General features: G+C 39.2%; 1 protein-coding gene across 7 annotated transcripts in view; it reads left to right on the forward strand.

Moving 5' to 3' along the window:
• The window catches only part of USP37 (ubiquitin specific peptidase 37), a 91,537-nt gene that overhangs the window by 32,511 nt on the left and 38,087 nt on the right, over positions 1-20,939 (forward strand). For all 7 annotated transcript variants that reach the window (XM_043444572.1, XM_043444570.1, XM_043444568.1 and 4 more), the window contains 2 exons: positions 7,394-7,555; positions 20,667-20,798. In XM_043444572.1, the coding sequence (XP_043300507.1) occupies positions 7,394-7,555; positions 20,667-20,798 (294 nt within the window). The remainder of the gene's footprint in view (positions 1-7,393; positions 7,556-20,666; positions 20,799-20,939) is intronic.

Below are 20,939 nucleotides of genomic sequence, written 5' to 3' on the forward strand. Positions count from 1 at the left end.
ATTGTCTTTATTGTTTGTTAAGCTACCTACCAGAATTTAAGGTGTTTTCCTAAAAAAGCAAAAAGTTTCACCTTAGTATCTTTTACTGGAAAAGGCTACTCAGAAATGTAATTGGTGATTCTAGAGATGTAGCTCAGATGGTAAAGAATCTACCTACAATACAGGAGACCCGGGTTTGATCCCTGGGTCAGGAAGGTCCCCTGGAGAAGGAAATGGCAACCCATTCCAGTGTTCTTGCCTGGAGAATTCCATGGACAGAGAAGCCTAGAGAGCTACAGCGTGTGGAGTCGCAGAGTCGGACACAACTGAGTGACTGACACACAGAGATTTCGGTTAAATTTTTGAGGTTTATTGAGTGTGAATATATAAGACAATTGCTAAGCACTTGTCAAAGAGACGTGTTCATAGAATGCCACACAGAAGGGCAGTTGTAAAAAGTGAGAGTAGTAGTATAAATAGATATGCTACTATATAGCATAATGACCAGTCATAGATAATGACCAGTTAAGCCATATTTTATTTTTTGCTAGAATTTAATTCAAAGTGGTAAAAACATCTAGATTATTTGTGTTAAATGATTAAGGTGAGTTAAAGAATCTGATATTATATATTTAGATATACTCAGCCTTGGGTGGAATCTGTCAGTCACTTTATGACTGCAGTTGTTAACTCTTTGAATTTAAGAGAGAAGCTTAATATATTTCTGCTTATTAGAAGAATCTTAAAGGAATCCAAGTTGAAAAGAAACTAAATTTGGTTTTCAGCTGTTTAAATACAATACAGATTTCTTTTCAAAATAATAGAATGAGCATATTCATTGCACATAGGAATTATTGAAGAAATAAAAATTTCTTTTAATACAAAACTGCCTTCAAAGATAAGATGAAAATTTTCAGACCGGTAAGAAAAATAATGCTGAGTAAAGGCTGAAACCATAAAGCAGGTATAAAACTCAGACTGGAGTCAAGTATTTAGGGCTGGATCTTCAAAACCAGCATGAGATTAGAAACTGAACATGACCTCCAGTCAGAACTTGATTTCTTATCTGAAGATACATGAAGCTGGATATCTTGAACTGCCCTCTGTGCTAGTAAGTAAGTATTAGTCGCTCATTTGTGCCTGACTCTGCAACCCCATGGACTGCAGCCCACCAGGCTCCCCCGTCCATGAGATTCTCCAGGCAAGGATACTGGAGTGGGTTGCCATTTCCCTCTCCACTGTGCTAGTAAACCAAGCCCAAACACTTCTATGTAACTGCCTGCGTTTGGAACCTTAAATATGCTGCTTACCTAATGCTCCCTCTATTTGTGCTGTCATTTCAGTTGTGTTCAACTTTTTGCAACCCTATGGACTGTAGCCTACCAGGCTCCTTTGTCCATAGGATTTTCCCAGCAAAAATGCTGGAGTGGGTTGCCATTCCCTCCTTCAGGAACTCTTCCCAACCCAGGGATCGAACTCACGTCTCTTGCATTGCAGGCAGTTTCTTTACCACTGAGCCACTGGGGAAGCCTGATCAGAAAGCAAATACCCAGAAATGGGGTTTGCAGTGATTGGTATCTGCTTTAATGTTCCCTATGTAGGGGCAAAAATTCTGAACCCCTGATATAAAGTCCTATGCAGATTACAGGTCCAGACTGAGACAGCTACTAAACAAGCAAAAATGCATGATCATGGGATGTAGCATAGAGAGGAGATAGTAAATGTAAATGAATTTTATTTTAAAAGGTTTACAGAAAATCTATTTCAAAATTCATTAAAAGTCTATGAATTTATTAAAGAGAGATTTATGTAGGGCTTCTTGGTCTACCCTCCATTTTTTTTTTTTTAACCCTCTATATCTTAATAGCATTTTGGAGAAAAAAAAATAGACTAAGGAGAATAAAGGAAGGGAATTTTTCAAAGAAATACTGGATGAAAATGATGGAAGTCCACATTGAAAAACCTCAACAAATGCCAAACAGCAGATACGTATTTTTTAAATCTACCTTGTAGAAGATGATGGGTAACAAATTTTTAAAAGCTGCCAGAAACAAAAATATCATCTATAAAATGAAAATAGACTGACATTAGCAACAGTAGGAACAGATGATATCAAAGAATTACACATCCAGTTAAATTTTAATTCAAGAGTGCAAGGACAGAATTTATTTAGCAAGAAGAAAAGTGAACAAAGGAAGGAGTAGAAGTAAGAAAAATCAGTGAGCAAAAGAATTTTTAAGCATATTAAAAAATTAAGTACCTTTAAAATTTATTCTTTTGTAGAAGTAATAAGGGCATATGGTAGAAACTTCAGAAGTTACAGAGTGCATACAGTGAAAAGTAAACCTCTCCTAACTCCTACTTGTTTATTTTCTTTCAGGAGGCAACTGCTATTACTAATATCTTTCCAGACTTATTATGCATCTAAATACATTTTGATAGTTTTTATAAAAATAATAGGATTGAAAACAAAAAATTAACAGAATATTATACCAATAAGAGGTTAAAATAAATGAGTGGAGAAGAGTATGGGAAATTAAAACATTTTAAGTTCCTTATTTTGTTTGAGAGGAGGCCACAGTTAACTTTGTTGTTCAGTCTGTCATTTGTGTCCAACTCTTTGCAGCCCCTGTGGACTTCTGCACACCAGGCCTCCCTGTCCCTCAACATCTGCTCAAACTCATGTCCATTGAGTCAGTGATACCATCCCACCATCTTGTCCTCTGTCATCCCCTTCTCCTCCTGCCTTCAATCTTTCCCAGCATCAGGGTCTTTTCTAATGAGTCAGTTCTTTGTCTCAGGTGGCCATAATATTTGAGTTTAAGCATCAGTCCTTCCAGTGAATATTCAGAATTGATTTTCCTGCAAAAGTCATAGCTTTGACGACACCGACCTTTTCAGCAAAGTAATGTCTCTGCTTTTTAATATGCTCTCTAGGTTGGTTGGTCATACCTTTTCTTCTAAGGATCAAGCGTCTTTTTTAATTTCATGGCTGCATTCACCATGTGCAGTGATTTTGGAGCCCAAGAAAATAAAGTCTGTCACAGTTTCCATTGTTTCCCCATCTATTTCCCGTGAGGTGATGGGACTGAATGCCATGATCTTAGTTTTTTGAATGCTGGGTTTTAAGCCAGCTTTTTCACTCTCCTCTTTCACCTTTATAAAGAGGCTCTTTAGTTCCTCTTCACTTTCTGCCATAAGGGTGGTGTCATTTGCATATCTGAGGTTATTGCTATTTCTCCTGGCAATCTTGATTTCAGCTCATGCTTCATCCAGCCCAGCATTTCGCATGATGTACTCTGCATAGAAGTTAAATAAGCAGGGTAACAATATACAGCCTTGATGTACTCCTTTCCCAATTTGGAACCAGTCTGTTGTTCCATGTCCAGTTCTAACTGTTGCTTCTTGACCTGCATACAGATTTCTCAGGAGGCAGGTAAGGTGGTCTGGTATTCCCATCTCTTGAAGAATTTTCCACAATTTGTTGTGATCTACACAGTCAGAGTCTTTGGCAACATCAGTAAAGCAGAAGTAGATGTTTTTTTGGAGCTCTCTTGCTTTTTCGATGATCCAGTGGATGTGGCAATTTGATCTGTTTCTTCTGCTTTTTCTACATCCACCTTGAACATCTGGAAGATCTAGGGTCACGTACTGTTGAAGCCTGACTTGGAGAACTTTGAGGATTACTTTGCTAGCATGTGGAATAAGTCCAGTTGTGCAGTAGTTTGAGCATTCTTTGGCATTGCTCTTCTTTGGGATTTTAATGAAAACTGACCTTTTCCAGTCCTGTGGCCACTGCTGAGTTTTCCAAATTTGCTGGCATATTGAGTGCAGCACTTTCACAGCATCATCTTTTAGGATTTGAATTAGCTCAGCTGGAATTCCATCACCTCCACTTGCTTTGTTTGTAGCAATGCTTCCTAAAGGCCATTTGATTTCACATTCCAAGATGTCTGGCTCTAGGTGAGAGATCACACCATCATGGTTATCTGGGTCATGAAGATCTTTTTTGTATAGTTCTTCTGTGTATTCTTGCCACTTCTTCTCAGTATCTTCTGCTTCGGTTAGGTCCATACATTTTCTGTCCCTTACTATGCCCATCTTTGTGTGAAATGTTCCCTTAGTATCTTTAATTTTCTTGAAGAGATCTCTAGTCTTTCCCATTCTGTTGTTTTCCTCTATTTCTTTTTTTTTTTTTTTTTGTTTTCCTCTATTTCTTTGCATTGTTCACTTGGGAAGGCTTTATTATCTCTCCTTACTGTTCTTTGGAACTCTGTATTCAGATGGATATATCTTTCCTTTTCTCCTTTGCCTTTTGCTTCTCTTTTTTTCTCAGCTGTGTGTAAGGCTTCCTCAGACAACCATTTTGCCTTTTTGCATTTCTTTTCTTGGGGATAGTTTTGATCACCACCTTGTGTACAATGTCACAAACCTCCGTCCATGGTTCTTCAGGCACTTTGTCCATCAGATCTAATCCCTGGAATCTATTTGTCATTTCTGCTGTATAATCGTAAGGGATTTGATTTAGGTTATACTTGAATGATCTAGTGGTTTTCCCTATTTTCATCAATTTAAGTCTGAATTTGGCAATAACGAGTTCATGATCTGAGCCACTCACCTCCCAGTTTTGTCTTGCTGACTGTATAGAGCTTCTCCATCTTCAGCTGCAAAGAATATAATCAATCTGATTTCAGTATTGATCATCTGGTGGTGTCCATGTGTAGAGTCGTGTCTTGTGTTGTTGGAAGAGGATGTTTCCTATGACCAGTGCCTTCTCTTGGCAAAACTCTGTTAGACTTTGCCCTGCTTCATTTTGTACTCCAAGGCCAAACTTGCCTGTTACTCCAGGTACCTTTTGACTTCCTGCTTTGGCTTTCCAGTCCCCTATGATGAAAAGGACATTTTTGGTGTTAACTTAGACATATTAAAAAGTTAAAGATGACTTCCGCTTCTGTCCAAGATGGACTAACAAGGACCACATTATCCTCCTTCCTGAAACAACCAAGAACATTGACAAACTATGTGAAACATTGCATCTCAAGACATTGGACATGAATCAGTGAAGGACAGTGATCCCTGAGAGATGGGAAACAAATTAGCCTTATGACTATGTTAGCCTGCTTGCTAGTGGAAGTTTCTAGGTTGACACACAAGGAGGGGGAACCAGGCAGAGCCAGTCCTGTACGCTTCCTGAGTTGATGAAGCGGAGCTAGGAATCTAGGGAATACAAGGTGGCTAGAATTTACAGAGCAGAGTACCAGAAGGGAAAGCTACACAAAGAAGGAATTGTAGAGATCTGCAGAGTCCCCCTTGAGTATTCATTTTGAGTGCTGAGCAGCATGTGCAGGGGAGGAGACTGGTCAAGGCCAGGGAAAGAATCACCCTAAAGGATCTAAGTGGATGATACTTAGAGTATACATAAAGCCAGGCATAGTTCCTGTTCCTAATGGCAGTTTGAATACCTGCAAAAAGACTTGCCTCATTAATGAGGAAAAACTGTTCCTAGACGAATTGCTGCTCTGCTCCCAGATAACAAACCTTAACTGCAACATTGTACTGTTTCTGGGTAACTTAACCACATCCCAGAACAAAATTTAAAAATGTTTATAGAAATTAAAAGTATCCAATACCCCACAAGATACAATTCACAGTATCTGGCATCCAAAAAAATATTATGAAGTGTACAAAGAAACAGGAAAAAACAACTCATAAGGAAGAGAAAAATTAATAAATACTGACTCAGAAATGACACATATGATAGAATTAGTAGACCAAGGGTATTAGTTTATTAACCTAAATTAGTAATGACAGTAAATATAAATACACTAAATGTTTCAGTAAAAGACTGGATTTTAAAGGAAGAATAAAAATAATCTATATGCTATTTAAAAGATAACTGCAGTATAAGGATGGAGAAAGGTTGAAAGAAAAAGGATGAAAATATATGTTTGCCTTGTCCAAACTACAGTGTATGGGAGTACATAGTAAGGAATAAAGCTGATAGAAAGCTAATGATAACTTCAGGGTTGTGATTGGAAAGGGCCACTTGGAGGTTTTTTACATGAATGGTTTTTACTTATGTGTTTGCTTTATAAAAATATGTTAAGCTCCACACTTTATTTTTAATAAGTTTTTTTAGAACAGTTTTATATTTATAGGAAAGTTGAATAGAAGGTATAGTTTGCCTCATATCCCCCATCCTCACACATGAAACTTTCCTCGCTATTGACACCCTGTACAACAGTGTTACACATCGAACTTTTATATACTTTTCTATTCTATTTCACAATTTTTTTTTTTTAAAGTAAAAAACTAAACAGTGGCTAACAGATGTCCTTGGCACATAGTAAGTTGTTTGAGGACAGTTGGTTTTTCCTTATAAAAAAGTGTATCATATTCCTGCTTTATAGGATGCAAAAAGTAAATGTCCAGGCAGATTAAAGACCTGAATAGGAGGGAAAACAAGATTTTAAATTTTTAAAAGAATATAGGAAACCATTTTTCTGACCTTACTTTACAGAATGATTCTTAAGACAGAAATTGAAACCGTAAAGACAGATTGATATGTTCAACTTAGGTAATAATGAGGAAATTATAAAATAACAATGAAATCATGTTCCATTCATTAGAGGGATAATATTGTAATGGAAATGGCACCCCACTCCAGTACTCTTGCCTGGAAAATCCCATGGACAGAGGAGCCTGGTAGGTTGCAGTCCATGGGGTCGTGAAGAGTCGGACATGACTGAGCGACTTCACTTTCACTTTTCACTTTTATGCATTGGAGAAGGAAATGGCAACCAACTCCAGTGTTCTTGCCTGGAGAATCCCAGGGATGGGGTCGCACAGAGTCGGACATGACTGAAGTGACTTAGCAGCTTAGCAGCATTGTAATGGAGACTATGTGAAAAGGGGAAATTCTCTATCGGTGGAAATATAAATTGGTACAGCATTTTTGGGAAACAGTCATTGGCTAAGAAAATTGAAAATATTCCTAACATTTTCACTGCTAAGCATATAAATTAGAGTAAGTTCTCAAGGAGATTGGGTATGAATATTTGTTGCGTAATAGTGAAAAGAGTTCACTGCCTAAAGGTTTTCAAGATTAGGTAAACTGATGTATGATAGCCATCAAGTGGATAAAAGTGAATAAAAAAGTAAAACTATGTTTTTTCTCAAGCCATTAACTTGGCTTATTTTGATTGTACATTACCATACTATTTGCCTCTTCAGCTCCCTATCACCAGATTTGCTAATTTGTGAAATTTTTTTCCCAAGTGATCATTAAAACTGATATTTCCTCAAATTTAGGATATTTTTCTTCCCCATAGACATTGACTTCTCTGAATCTAGTAGGGGAAGAAAGCAGCATTCAAATTTGTTTTGTTTCTTCGTTATTTTTTCTTTTCCGTAGGACTAATATTTCAAGCCAAACTCCGTCTGCCAAAAGAAGTTTGGGATTTCTTCCTCAGCCAGCTCCTCTTTCTGTTAAAAAACTGAGGTGTAACCAGGATTACACTGGCTGGAACAAGCCAAGAGTGCCCCTTTCCTCTTACCAACAGCAGCAACTGCAAGGGTAGGTAAATTATTTTATTTTGCTTTCTTTTTGTAAGGTGATTCAACTGAAGTATGTTTTACTTGGTATGTGTGCATGCTAAATCTCTTCAGTCATGTCCGACTCCTTGTGTCCCCGTGGACTGTAGCCCACCAGGATCCTTTGTCCGTGGGGATTCTCCAGGCAAGAATACTGGAGTGGGTTGCCATGCCCTCCTCCAGGGGATCTTCCCAACCCAGAAATCAAACCCACATCTCTTACATCTCCTGTATTGGCAGACCAGTTCTTTACCACTAGCACCACCTAGGAAGTCCTTTTACTTGGTATACAAGATGATTAAAAGAGTCATTAATTATAGTTCTCAAATATTTTTCACTTATTAAAGATTTATCATGTCCATAAAGTTCAGTTCATTATCTGGTCTCTAATTTTTGGACCTTGAAAACAAAATCACGTGTATGTGTTTCTGTGTAAATGTACATATATATAAAAAACATCATAAAGCAGAAAATGTGTACTCTTAAATCTCATATACTTCATCCATCTCTGTAGATACTTCAGTATTAATCTTTCCCATCCCCTTCATGCTTATATTTTTATTAACCATACAAAAATGAGATCATGGTATAATAGCTATAATAATAATATCAATCATAGCTGAAGTGTTTGTTATGTGCCAGAAACTGTGTTTCAATGAATTTTTTCTTTTCTCACAGTAGCTCTCTGAGCTAGATGTATTAAAAAATCTGTTTTTGTAGATTAAGGAATTAAGGCTTGGGCTTCCCTGGTAACTCAGCTGGCAAAGAATCCACCTGCAATGCAGGAGACCCCGGATCAATTACTGGGTCGGGGAAATTCCCTGGAGAAGGGATAGGTGACCCATTCCAGTATTCTTGGTCTTCCCTGGTGACTCAGATGGTAAAGAATCTGCCTACAGGCCGGGAGATCTGGGTTCAAGACCTGAGTTAGATCCCTCAGTTGGGAAGATCCCCTGGAGGAGGGCATGACAACTCTCTCCAGTATTCTTACCTGGAGAATCCCATGGACAGAGGAGCCTGGCGGGCTACTGTCCATGAGGTTGCAAAGAGTCAGATGTGACCGAGCACCTATACACAGCATAGTACAACTAAGGCTTAGAGGAATTAATTAACTTACTTGAGGTATTTAATACACTAATAGTGAATCTAGGCAGTTGGAGCACTCTTGCATTTTTTTCCTTCCAGCTTTATTACAGTATAATTGAAATACAGCACTGTATAAGTTTAAATTGTACAGCATAATAATGTGACTCATATACATCATGAAATGATTACCATAGTAAGTTTAGTGACTATCAGTCATCTTATATAAATATAAAAGAAAAAAAATTTTTAATTGAAGTATAGTTGATTTACAGTGTTGTGTTAATTTCTGCTATACAGTATAATGATTCAGTTATACATATTTAAAATTTTCTTTTCCATATGGTTTATCATAGGATATTGAATAGCTCCCTGTGCTATACAGTAGGACCTTGCTGTTTATCCTTTCTGTATATAATATCTTAGATCTGCTGACCCCAACCTCCAACTCTATCCCTCCCCCTTGGCAACCATCAGACGTTGTTTGTGACCTTGACTCTGTTTCATAGGTAGGTTCATTTGTGGCATATTTTCGATTCCACATATGAGTGATATTATATGGCATTTGTCTCTCCCTTTCTGATTTACTTTACTTAGTGTGATAATCTCTAGTTGTATCTGTGTTGCTGCCTATGGCATTATTTAATTCTTTTTTATGGCCAAGTAATATTCATATATACACACACACAGAGGACGTCGTCTTTATCCATTCATCTGTCAGTGGACATTGGGTTTGTTTCCATGTCTTGGCTATTGTGAATAGTGCTGCTGTGAACATAGGGCTGCATGTATCTTTTTTAATTATAGTTTTGTCTATACATATGCCCAGGAGTGGGATTGCTGGATCATATGATAATTCTACTACCACCACCATCCATTAAGGAAAGTGCACTTTGTTAAACTGACAGAAGAGGATGTGCTTGAATTTGTCACCAGATCCACAAAATGAATACAAATGTTAAAAAACAGGCTACCTGTGTACAGACTAGAAGTGAAAAACAGAAAACATGAATCAAAATATTTAGTCCAATAAAAATTCTACCACAAAAACCAATATGAACTGCAAGAAAATTGTTATATAGCACTTAAAACCGAATTAAATATCCTCAAATAAGCATTTTAAAATATGAAAAAAAGCAACATAAATCAATAATTCATACCCAGAATCAGAAAGGACAAGTAGGAAGAAATGACAGTTGCTCGAACACGAGAGAGAGAGGAAGAAAGGCAACATCATATCAAAAATTAAGTCTAAATGAAAGTTCCCCAAGGGAAAATAAGTTCAAATGAAAGTTTAATAAGAGACTTTGAAGGAAAAAACAAGGAGGAAAATGAGATAAGTATAAGCGATCAGAGAGGAAGTGATTGAATTGGAAAACAGGCAAGGAAAGTCCCATGGTATATAATGAGAATCTCTGAAGAAAAAAAATCCTAACAGTGAAACAGAACTAGTATTTAGAACCATAACCCAAGAAAACTTTGAAATAAAATTTTGAGAAATAAAAATTACTGAATCTATACATTCAAAGAGCCCTCCAAGTACCTGGAAAATTGAATGAACAAGACATATGTTAGTACAAGTATTAGACTTTAAAGATGAGGAAAAATACTCAGTGCCTTGAGTCAAAAGATAAAATAATTTGTGAGGGAAAGAGGAGTAGATTTCTCAGTCATCATTCAAAGCGGATGAAAAAAGAACATCATTTTCAAGAAACTTGATGAAAGAAAGGATAAACAGATATGCTAATCTAAGCTTTCAGGTATGTGGGCTAGGGGAAAAAAAGTTTTAAAGTGGAAGAACTTAAAAAAAAAAAGTGGAAGAACTTGGAATAATTACACATAAGCTCTTCCTGAGGTCTCTATAGGATATGAGCTTCATCCAGCCAAGAGGTAATGAAGGAGATACTGGCAAAAGATAGATGGTGAATATTTCATATATTCAGTTATAGAGATAAGACTAAAACAGTGGTGGAAACACCAGTATATAAGGATGACATATAGATATTATGTCTTCTGACAAAGGAGTATGATTGTAACTAAAAATGGAAGGAGAGAGAAAGAAAAGTAGAATAAATAAATTGACTGAAATCAGTAGTAAATGCAAGTCAAAAAATACTCTTTAAAATGGACAGATTAGATAGTAAAAAAAAAAAAAAATTACGAGCACTATAAAAAGTACAATAACCAAAAAAAAAAAAGTACAATAACCACTTTAAAAAAAAAACTTTTTTAAAATCAAGAGATATTTCTAAAACACCAGATGAATAAATAAAATACAGCAATGTGACACAGTTGAGTTCAAATATATTTGTCACATCAAGAAATGTAAATGGGCTGACACATCTAATAGAAAAATATTTTCAAATTAGCTCAGAAAGTAAAACCAACTCTATGCTGTATACTAGAGATATACCTAGAACAGTGATTTTTAAAGTTGTAAAATAAAGGGAGGGAAAGCAATTTGGCCGTCTAATGGAAACAGTTAAGAAAGCAGAGGTTGCAGTCCTAATAGCTGATAAAATAGAATATTTAAGGACATAAAAGATCTAAACAACATAATCAGATAGATCTGTGGAAAATAGTAAATGCCATACTCCGATCATAGAGTATAGACCTTTTCAAGCACATACGGAGCATTCACAGAAAGTAATCATGTTAGGGCACAAAGGAAAAATCAGGAGACACCCCATAAAGTAGAAATGGGACAACCACCATCTTTTGATCACAGTGAAATGAAACTGGATAATAAACATGAAACTGAATATTAAAAATGTAACTTCCAACTAGAAATCCTAAAAACCCTATAAGTGACCCTTGGGTCAAACACAAATAACAGATGTTCTGAAGATTAATGATAATGAAAACCCTGTTTTGTTTTTTTTTAAAGTCAGTAAACAGTTTTACTGAAACATTTCATAACACAGAAAATCTGTCTGAAGTATAAAGTTACTGTCTTACACAAGGAGGACAGACCCATTTTCAAAGACTAATATGAATACAATAAGTATGGAGTTTACATACTAATTTATACACAGAAACTCTGCCCCACAGCCATAAAAATTTAATATTTAACAGTGCAACATATAATTTAATCATTGGATTTATTTGGCAGGTTTTTCCTTGCTAAACACAAATAACTACCTGGCTTTCATGTACATATATAATATATACTTTATGTATATAGATATTCAACAATCTGTACAGTTTCTAAACATAAAACTCCTAAAAGGCACAATTGTCTATACAACATGTACAAAAATGGCTGGAGCTGACACAAAACAACAATTATTGGTCAAAAGTTCATGATTGCACAAAGATTAGTCATGAGTTTATGTCAGAAAAATATGCTTTAAGGAAAGGAGGGTTTTCAGAGAAACCTGTAAGTGTTTATATATATAAAAAAAAAAACAACAAAAAAAAACCCAACAACTAAAAACCCCCAAACCAAACCAACCCCCCTGCATAAACAGCCCCTAGGTGGCGATCACGAGCCTGTCCTCATCCTCGTCGCTGCTCACGTCGCTGAACTGGGTGACCGGCCTCCGGGTCCAGGGGGAGCCGCGGCCGGCCCGGCGGGGGCGGGAGCGCCGAGGCTGGTTTGCAGGGCGCGCCAGGGGCGTCGTGCTGGGGCTTCGCTGGGGCCCTTTTCCCCGCATCCCTAGGACTGCAACTGTCCCGCCTGGCCTCGTCTCTGGCCGGAGCAGACAGATCTAGACCCTTCTGTGCACTTTCCCGCTGGACTCCGGGTGAGCCCTGCGGGGATGGGGTCCCGCCGCCAGGATGCGCCCCAGCAGAATGCTGCGGGAGCGGCGCCCCTCGAGGAGACCTGTTTAGGGGAGCGGGCATCTTGGGGACGCCCTGGGCATCCACAGGGACCTGACTCACGGAGGGGATGAGCGTGGGCAGGGCGATGTTCAGGATCTGGAGGCCCGGGATGGGCGTGGGGGGCGCGGGGCTGCTCTGGGAGACGGGGTTGGCGGCCACCACCGGCAGCCCCACAGCGTTGAGGGCCAGGCCTGGCGGGCGCACCTGCGGGCCGAGGTTGGCGCTGGCCAGGCCCACGATGTTGACGGTCTCCATGCTCAAGGCTGGCAGGGGCTGCAGCGTCGGCACGCGGGTCTGGCCGATGGGGATACAGCGCACCACGCTGCTCAGCTCGGCCACGCCCGCGGGGCTGGCAGCGCCTGGCATATCCGCGCTCAAGTCCCCGGGGGTGCCCAGGGGTCTGTGGATGACGTTGACAGCCGGGATGGTGAGCTGCACTGGCCCGGCCTGGATGGGGACGAAGGTGGAGTAGGTGAGGCCGGCCGGGACCACCTGGATCCCCCCGACGGGAACCATGTTATAGGGTGTCCTCGACTGCTGCTGGGAATGCAGAGGCAGGTGGCTGAACAGGTGTGTCTGCGGAGAAGGCAGGCCTGCGGGCGGAGGCAGGGCGGCTTGCGGCTTCTGCTCTTGGGCGCCGAGCCGAGGCGAGGTGGACGGAGGAGCCCCTCCAGGCTGAGGGCTGCGCTCAGACGCCGGGGGAGGAGGAAGGCTCAGGCATCGTGGGCCCTGCGTTAAAGCCACAGCCTTTCTCGCTGCAGAGCCGCTCAGCATCTCCTCGGGGTCGGGGTAGTCCACAGACATCTGGTGACACGGGGACCTGGGCGCCCCCTCTGGTGGGCGGGCTGCCACCTCCATGTCGCCCGCGGCCCAGCGCTCCCGGGGGACCCCAGGTTCCCGCCGCGGTCCGACTGCAGCGCGCTCAGCACCGTCATCTTGGTGGGCAGCGCCCTCAGCAGCACGTCCATCGGGTCCGCGGGCCCCCCGGGAAAGCCCTCGGGGGCGCCGGCGTCCTCGTCTGCGCCCGCCGGGTCCCGAGGGCCACCCCTGGCCCGCAGGTGCACCGACTCGGCCTGGCTGTCCTCGTCCTCCTCCTCGTTTTCGTTCTCGTCGTCCTCGGCGCTGTCGGATTCCTCGGGGTCGTATCCAGACCGCTCGAAACTGAACCTCTGTTTCTCGTCTGATTCTTCTGTATCTTCATCTGTTAAACCTACTGAGACGCCTAAATCCACACATTTCTTGCTATGTGTCTTGGACTTCATGTGTTTTGTCAGATTTCCTTTAGTCTTAAAGGAGAAGTTACAGTAAGTGCAGTGTAGGGGCGGCGGACATCTGTATGGGTTCGTATGTGTTTCTTTAACATACTAGGTTTCTTAAAACGGATTCCGCATTCTTCACAAATGTACTTTCCTCTTCCCCTGCCTCGGACATATAGGTACTCTTCATTTGATTTATATCCTCCATCAAATATTTTAATTCTTCTTGGTTCACTTTTGATTAAGGAATTTTCTTTATCTTGCTCACTGTTAATTTCAGAGGCATCTTTACTGCTGAATTCAACTACTGTGGACATTTGATTACCTAATGCTCTCTTGCTTAAGTTGCTTTTCCACTTGCTTGAACAGACCAGTAAGTCTGACTTGAAATGGGTGGTTATTGCTTGACAGTATAGAGATCTTCCGGTCTTCTGCTTGGAGCTCAGGAGAGAAAGAGCCACTTTGGTTGGCAGGCCGAGTGGGTTTGGATCACTGGCGCTCACGGCCCAGTTGGTGTAGGCCGAGGTTTTCTGGTCCGTCTGCGGTAGGTGCAAGGCCCTCTGTCTCATCAGGTAGCACCACGTGAAGCTGGTGGCCGTCTTCAGGCTGGAGAAGGACACAGACGGCTGTGTGTCGCCAGCCTCACATGTGGAAGGAGTCGTGGCCGCAGGCTGACTCTGTTCCTGGACGTTTGCTTTGTCGCCTGGATTTTTAATCCCTGGAGACTTCCTTTCTGGGCGATTGTCTGTGGATTCCAAAGGAGAAATGTGAGTTTTCTCTGCAGGCACAGCTGGGCTTCCAACTGTCGGTGTCAGCAATGCGGCTGACGGGATGCTTTCAGATTCCTGCAGTTCTTTCACGGGTTCTCTAGCCACAGGCTTGCAGTGTCCTGATGACAAGTTATCAGCTGGTGACACGTCAGTCAAGTGAAGAGCCTCGGTACTGACTTCAGGGTGAGGAAAAACATCCTGCTCCCACGTCACAGCTTCAAGGGGCTCCGTGGTGCAAACCTGCCTCACCAGCACAGGCTTCTTCTGTTTGCTGCCGTCAGGAGCTCTTGAACCCCCTGCTTCCAGCGGTCTCGTGTCTGTCGCACAGACAACTCCGTTTTCATCCTTGGCTCGCTTCTGGTGCTTTTCCATGGCAGTGTCTAAACTTTTTGCTGGGGAGAGCATCCGTTTACTGGAAGCTGAAGACTCTTGTTGTGGGGAAAGTCTTCCGATAGACATCTTTGGTGTTGTGGGTGAGGATTCTAATGGAGATGGGTTTTGGTCCATCTCTGAAAAGACAGGTTGGCAGATGAGCTCTCCGTCTGGGTATGAAAACCCTGTTTGTCAATATCTGTGGGTTACATTTACAGCAGTGATCAGAGAAAAATTAGTCCTAGACACCTGTATCAATACAAATGAAAGGATGAAAATATGAATTCCAAGCTCAAAATGAACAAACAGTATAAAAGAACAAAATAATCCAAAAGGAAACAAAAGCAAGGAAAGAATAAAGATAAAAGTTAGAATTGCATGTAACAAAGAGCTGAAAAATAGATTAACACATTATTAACCAGAGACGTATTAATGCCACAGATTTTTGTTTATGCAAAAATCACCTGATCAGTAACAAAGTATAAAAAAAGTTCATGAAGTAGATATATCATTAACCTTTTATCTTTTAGTCAAGATAAAAAGGGAAGAAATACATAAAATGTGATAAGGGAGAATTACTAAAATGTAGAGGAAATTTTAGAAATAATTTGAGACAATTTCATATTTCTCTTAACAAAAGAATTAGAAAACTTAAATGAAATGGACATAATTGTTTTAGAAAAGACGTCAGTAGTTTATTTAAATTGATCCCAGTAAAGGTTAAAAAAATACTTTCACCAGTTTCCATAGAAGGAAAAATAAGCCTATCAAGGTGCTCCCACTGATAGAAGAAATTAATAGAAACCGTTCCTGGGAAAGCATAGACATTAGTTTAAAAGACAAAATTTTAAAAGCAAATGGAGGGGGAAAAACAGAGTTGTAAAAATAATAGCTGGAGACATCAATACTTCACTTCAGTAATGTATAGAACATATAAACAGAAAAGTCAGTAAGGAAATACAGGAGTTGACCAGTACTGTGAACTGCTTAGACCTAACTAATACATTCAGTTGGTGCAAAAGTAATTGCAGTTTTGCATTGTTGAACTTTGTCGTTTGATATTGGAATGCATTCTTAAATGTGGTTATGTTATACATCATTTTAATGCACATTTCTTGCTTTATGTTTTGCTGTTTATTTCCTATGTATTTTAGATTAGGGAAATGATGTTAGACAAAAAGCAAATTCAAGCAGTTTTCTTACAAGTTCAAATGGGTCATAAAGCAGTGGAGACAACTCACAACATCAACAATTCATTTGGCCCAGTAACTGCTAACGAGAGTACAGTGCAGTGGTGGTTCCAGATGAGGAGTGCAGTGGTCGGCCATCGAAAGGTGACCACAACCAGTTGATCCTCTTAAAACTATATGACCATTCTACAGTCATTTGGCATTTGCAGCAAATTAGAAAGGTGGAAAAGCTTGCTAAAGGGTACCTCATGAGCTGACTGAAAACCAAATCATCATTTTGAATTGTCATCTTCTCTTATTCTACCCTACAATGAGCTGTTTCTCAATTGGATTGTGACGTGATGTAAAGTGGATTTTATACAACAACCTGCAATGACTAGCTCAATGGTTGGGCCTAGGAGAAGCTCCAGAGCACTTCCCAGAGCCAAACTTGCATCAAAAAAAAGATGATGGTCACTGTCTGGTGATCTGCTGCCAGTCTGATCCACTGTAACTTTCTGAATCCCAGCGAGACCATTACATCTGAGAATTATGCTCAGCAAATCAATGAGATGTATTGAAAACTGCAGTGCCTTCGGTCGTCATTGGTCAACAGGAAGGGCCCAGTTCTTCTCCACGACAATGCCCGACCATACGTCACACAGCCAACGCTTCAAAAGTTGAACGAGTTGGGCTGCGAAGTTTTGCCTCATCTGCCATATTCACCTGACATCTAACCAACCAACTACCACTTCCTCAAGTATCTCGACAACTTCTTGCAGAGAAAACACTTCCACAATAAGCAGGAGGCAGAAATTGCTTTCCAAGAGGTCGTCAAATCCCAAAGCACGGATTTTTACATTACAGGAATAAACAGACATTTCTTACTGGCAAACATGTGTGGATTGTAATGGTTCCTATTTTGATTAATACAGGTGTTTGAGCCTAGTTATTTAAAATTCACAGTCCAAAACTGCAGTTACGTTCACACCAACCTAATAGAACACTCCACCCAACGGCAGAATATGCATTCTTCTCACATGCACATGAAGCATTTTCTAGTAGAAACCCTGTTAGGCCATATAGTAAGTGTCAATACATTTTAAAATATACAAATCATACAGAGTATCTTCTGCAGTCAAAATAGAATGAAGTTAGAAATAAGTAACAAAAAATTGGAAATACGTGAAAATTAAACAGCATACTCTTAAACAACCGGTGAGTCAAAGAATAAAATCACAAGAGAAATTAAAAATTACTTGAAGACAAATGAAGCCTAAAACAGCATACCAGAACTAATGAGATATGGCAAAAACAGTACTCCTAGGGAGATTTCTAGCAGCAAGTGCCTGCGGTAAAAAAAGTGTGTATGAGAATGTGGAGAAATTAGAACCCTTGTACATTGCTAGTGGGAATGTAAAATGGTGCAGCTGTTAATGGAAAATAGTATGACAGTTCTTCAAAGAATTAAGAGTAGACTTAACCATATGATCCAGCACATATATCTGAAATAATTAAGAGCTGTGACATGAAGAGGTGTTTGTACATCCATATTAACAACAGCATTATAAACAATAGTCAAAAGATGGAAGCAGCCTAAGTGTCTACCAGTGAATGAGTAGATCAACAAAATATGTTATTAATGTATATATACAATGGAATACTGTTCATCCTTAAATAGGAAAGAAATTCTGACACATGCTACAGTGTGAATGAACCTTGAACCTACTCATTATGCTAGGTGAAATCAGTCACCACAGGGCAAACACTATATGATTCCACTTAAATGAATTACTAGAGTAGTCAATTCGTAGGATCAGGAAGTAGAATGGTGGTTGCCAGAGAAAGGGGAATGAAGAGTTATTGTTTAATAGGTACAGAGTTTCAGTTTGGGAAGATGAAAAATTCTGGAGATGAATGGTGGTGAATGTACTTGATGCCTGGTCAGCTGTATACTTAATGGTTTTTTTGGTAAATTTTATATTTTATGTATTTTACTATGATTTTTTTTAAATGACCTCAAATCGGTAACCTAACTTTACACCTTGAGGAACTAGAAAAAGAATAGCAAATGAAGCCAAAATTTAGCTGAAGAAAGAGAATAATAAAGATTAGAGCAGAGATAAACAGAATGGAGAGTAGAAAAATAATAGAGAAAACCAAAAGTTACTTCCTTGAAAAGATCCAGAAAATTGATAGATCTTTAGATAAACAGGCAAAGATAAAAGAATGAAGACTCAAATCACTAAAATAAAAAATGAAAGTACATTGCACCAACATTACTAAGATAAAAAGGATTATAAGAGAATATCCAACAAATTTGATAACTAGGTGAAAGGGTCAAATTCCTGGAAGGAATGGAAAATTGTGAGGTTGTGGGGGAAAAAAATGTAAAAAAAGTAAGAAGTAGGTGTATGAAATTAAAACCAAAATGAGGTACCACTTTATACCCACTAATATGGCTGCAATTTAGAAAAAAAACAAAAAAAACCCTGAAAATAACAAAGGGTATCTTGGTAAGTTAAAAAAGACCACATTGCTGAATAGTGTACAGTAGTGTACTACCTTTGTGTAAGAAAGAAGGGGAAATAAGAAAAAACATGTATCTTTGCTTATGTGTGTATATATATATAGATTTAAAATACTATATAAAATATAGTTATACAATATATTCAGTATTTTAAGTATAGAAGTATATTTTATTTTAAATTATAAAAGTAATATGTTTTATATTAAATATAAGATAATTCTTTTTTGATATTTCATGTTGCTCTATCTTCAGATTCATTATTTCCTTCTTCAGTGTTTAATTTGCTAGTAATTTCATTCGATAAAATTTCATTTCAAATATTTTTTTCATCTCTTGAAATTCAGTTTTTAATATCTTCCATTTCTTTCCTTAGTGTTTTTGTTTTACTTCACATCCTTGATCACATACATCCTTGATCACATATTTCACATCCTTGAAGCATATTTATAATAGCTGTTTTAATATCCCTGTCTGCTGTTGGGTTTGTTTCGGCATTTGTGTTTAAACTCTTTGGGGTCAAATCTTAAATGCCTTTATCCTAAGGCTGATTTAATTCCTTTCTTTAAGCATAGGCCCTCTGTGGTCTCTACTAATGCTCCATGAATTCATCTATGTCTCTCTACTCTGTTGGGAACCTAAAAACTCTTAGATTCTGCATGAGCTCTGGAAAGTGTTTGGCTAATAGCTTCCCAGTAATCATCCTTTTCCTTGAAGTTCTTCTTCCATGCCATCTCGGGGTTTCACCTTATGCATGCACAAGTTAGTTTTTCAGTCTAATGCTCTAGCAGACCCCTGTGCAGATTTCTGTAGCTCCTCCTCTGTACAGTTCCTTTCTCCCAGATTCTCTGTCCCAGAAACCTTAACAGCTTCAGCATCTCAAACTCCAGTTTCTTTCAACTCAACTCAGCAAGATTTCTGGGCTCTGTCTGGGCTCAGTTCTACTCCCTGAACTCCAGTTCACCAATTGCCTCCAGGCTGAAACCGTGCATAAATGGTGGGGCTGATAGCATTTGCTTGCCTTCTCTTAAGGATTGCAGTCCTGTGCTGACTGTTGTCCAGTTTTTCTTTGTGTGATATTCCAGATCCTGATACTTTCTCACAGTCTGAAGTGGAAGTTTTTAAGGGTGTTTAAAGTTGACATCACTGATGAGCAACACAGAATTATTATGTGCCTCTGAATGTGATGCCCTTGGAAGGACACAGTAGCACTATATATCACTATGTGGACTTCAGTCTGAGCTGACCTTATCATAAGGAAATAGCAAACCCAATATGAGGAACATTCCATTAACCAGGGTGGATGGGGCGCATGGTGTGGGGAGCAGAGGGGTGTGCTGCATTCTGCACAAATGTCAGTGTCTTGAAAGTGAAAACTGAAGAATCGTTCCAGATTAAAGAAAACTGAATTTTGCATTATGTTATCCTGGACTGAATTTCGTGCTTAGGGAGAAAAAGTGCATAAAGAAACATTGGGTCAATTGTTATGAGATATATCCTAGAGCTAAATGGCTGTGATCTATGCAACTTATTCTCAAATGGGTCAGGAAACATATATAGGGAGAAGTGTTAAATGATAAAGCATATAGTAAAAAAGGGTTAACAAATTAGTGAGTCTGGGTAAAAAATATTTTTCTGTGCAACTTTTCTGAAAGTTTGAGAATGTTTACAAATAAAAGTTTTTTTCAAACTTTGGAAAAAAACAATGTACTTTGGAATAATATTTGACAGTGTCCATTAAGCATACATATGTTCTAAGTCCCCAATCCTTTTTAGCTTTCATTTGAAAACAAAATTTTCCTTGAGTTGAAACTAAAGTGTAATAATGTTATACTGTGGTGGTTCTCTAAGTGTGGTCTCCATACCAGCAGCGTCAGCGTCAACTGAGACCCTTTTAGACACGCACATTTTTGCACGTTTCCTGTCCAGACCTACAGAATCAGAAATTCTGGAGTTGGGGCCCAGCAGTATGTAGTTTAACAAGCCTTCCAGGTGATTCTGATGCATGCTATATAGTGGAGGACCCCTGCTCAAGTGAACATACTTTAGGAACTACTGTTGTCTTCAAAAGTACCATTTCTTTCATTTTCAGCTTCTCCAATTTGGGAAATACCTGCTATATGAATGCTATTTTACAATCTCTATTTTCACTCCAATCATTTGCAAATGACTTGCTCAAGCAAGGTATCCCATGGAAGAAAATTCCACTCAATGCACTTATCAGGTAATTGTTATATACTTACTGAGTAACCTCTTAATTATCGATTATAGAATAATGGTGTTTTAGATACTTAAAATTTTATGTGCCATTGTTAGCAGTCCTTAAAATATACCTTCAGTGTTTTGTAAAACCTGCTAAACTTGT

The sequence above is a fragment of the Cervus canadensis genome, chromosome 24 (assembly GCF_019320065.1).
Source record: "Cervus canadensis isolate Bull #8, Minnesota chromosome 24, ASM1932006v1, whole genome shotgun sequence".
Classification (NCBI taxonomy): domain Eukaryota; kingdom Metazoa; phylum Chordata; class Mammalia; order Artiodactyla; family Cervidae; genus Cervus; species Cervus canadensis.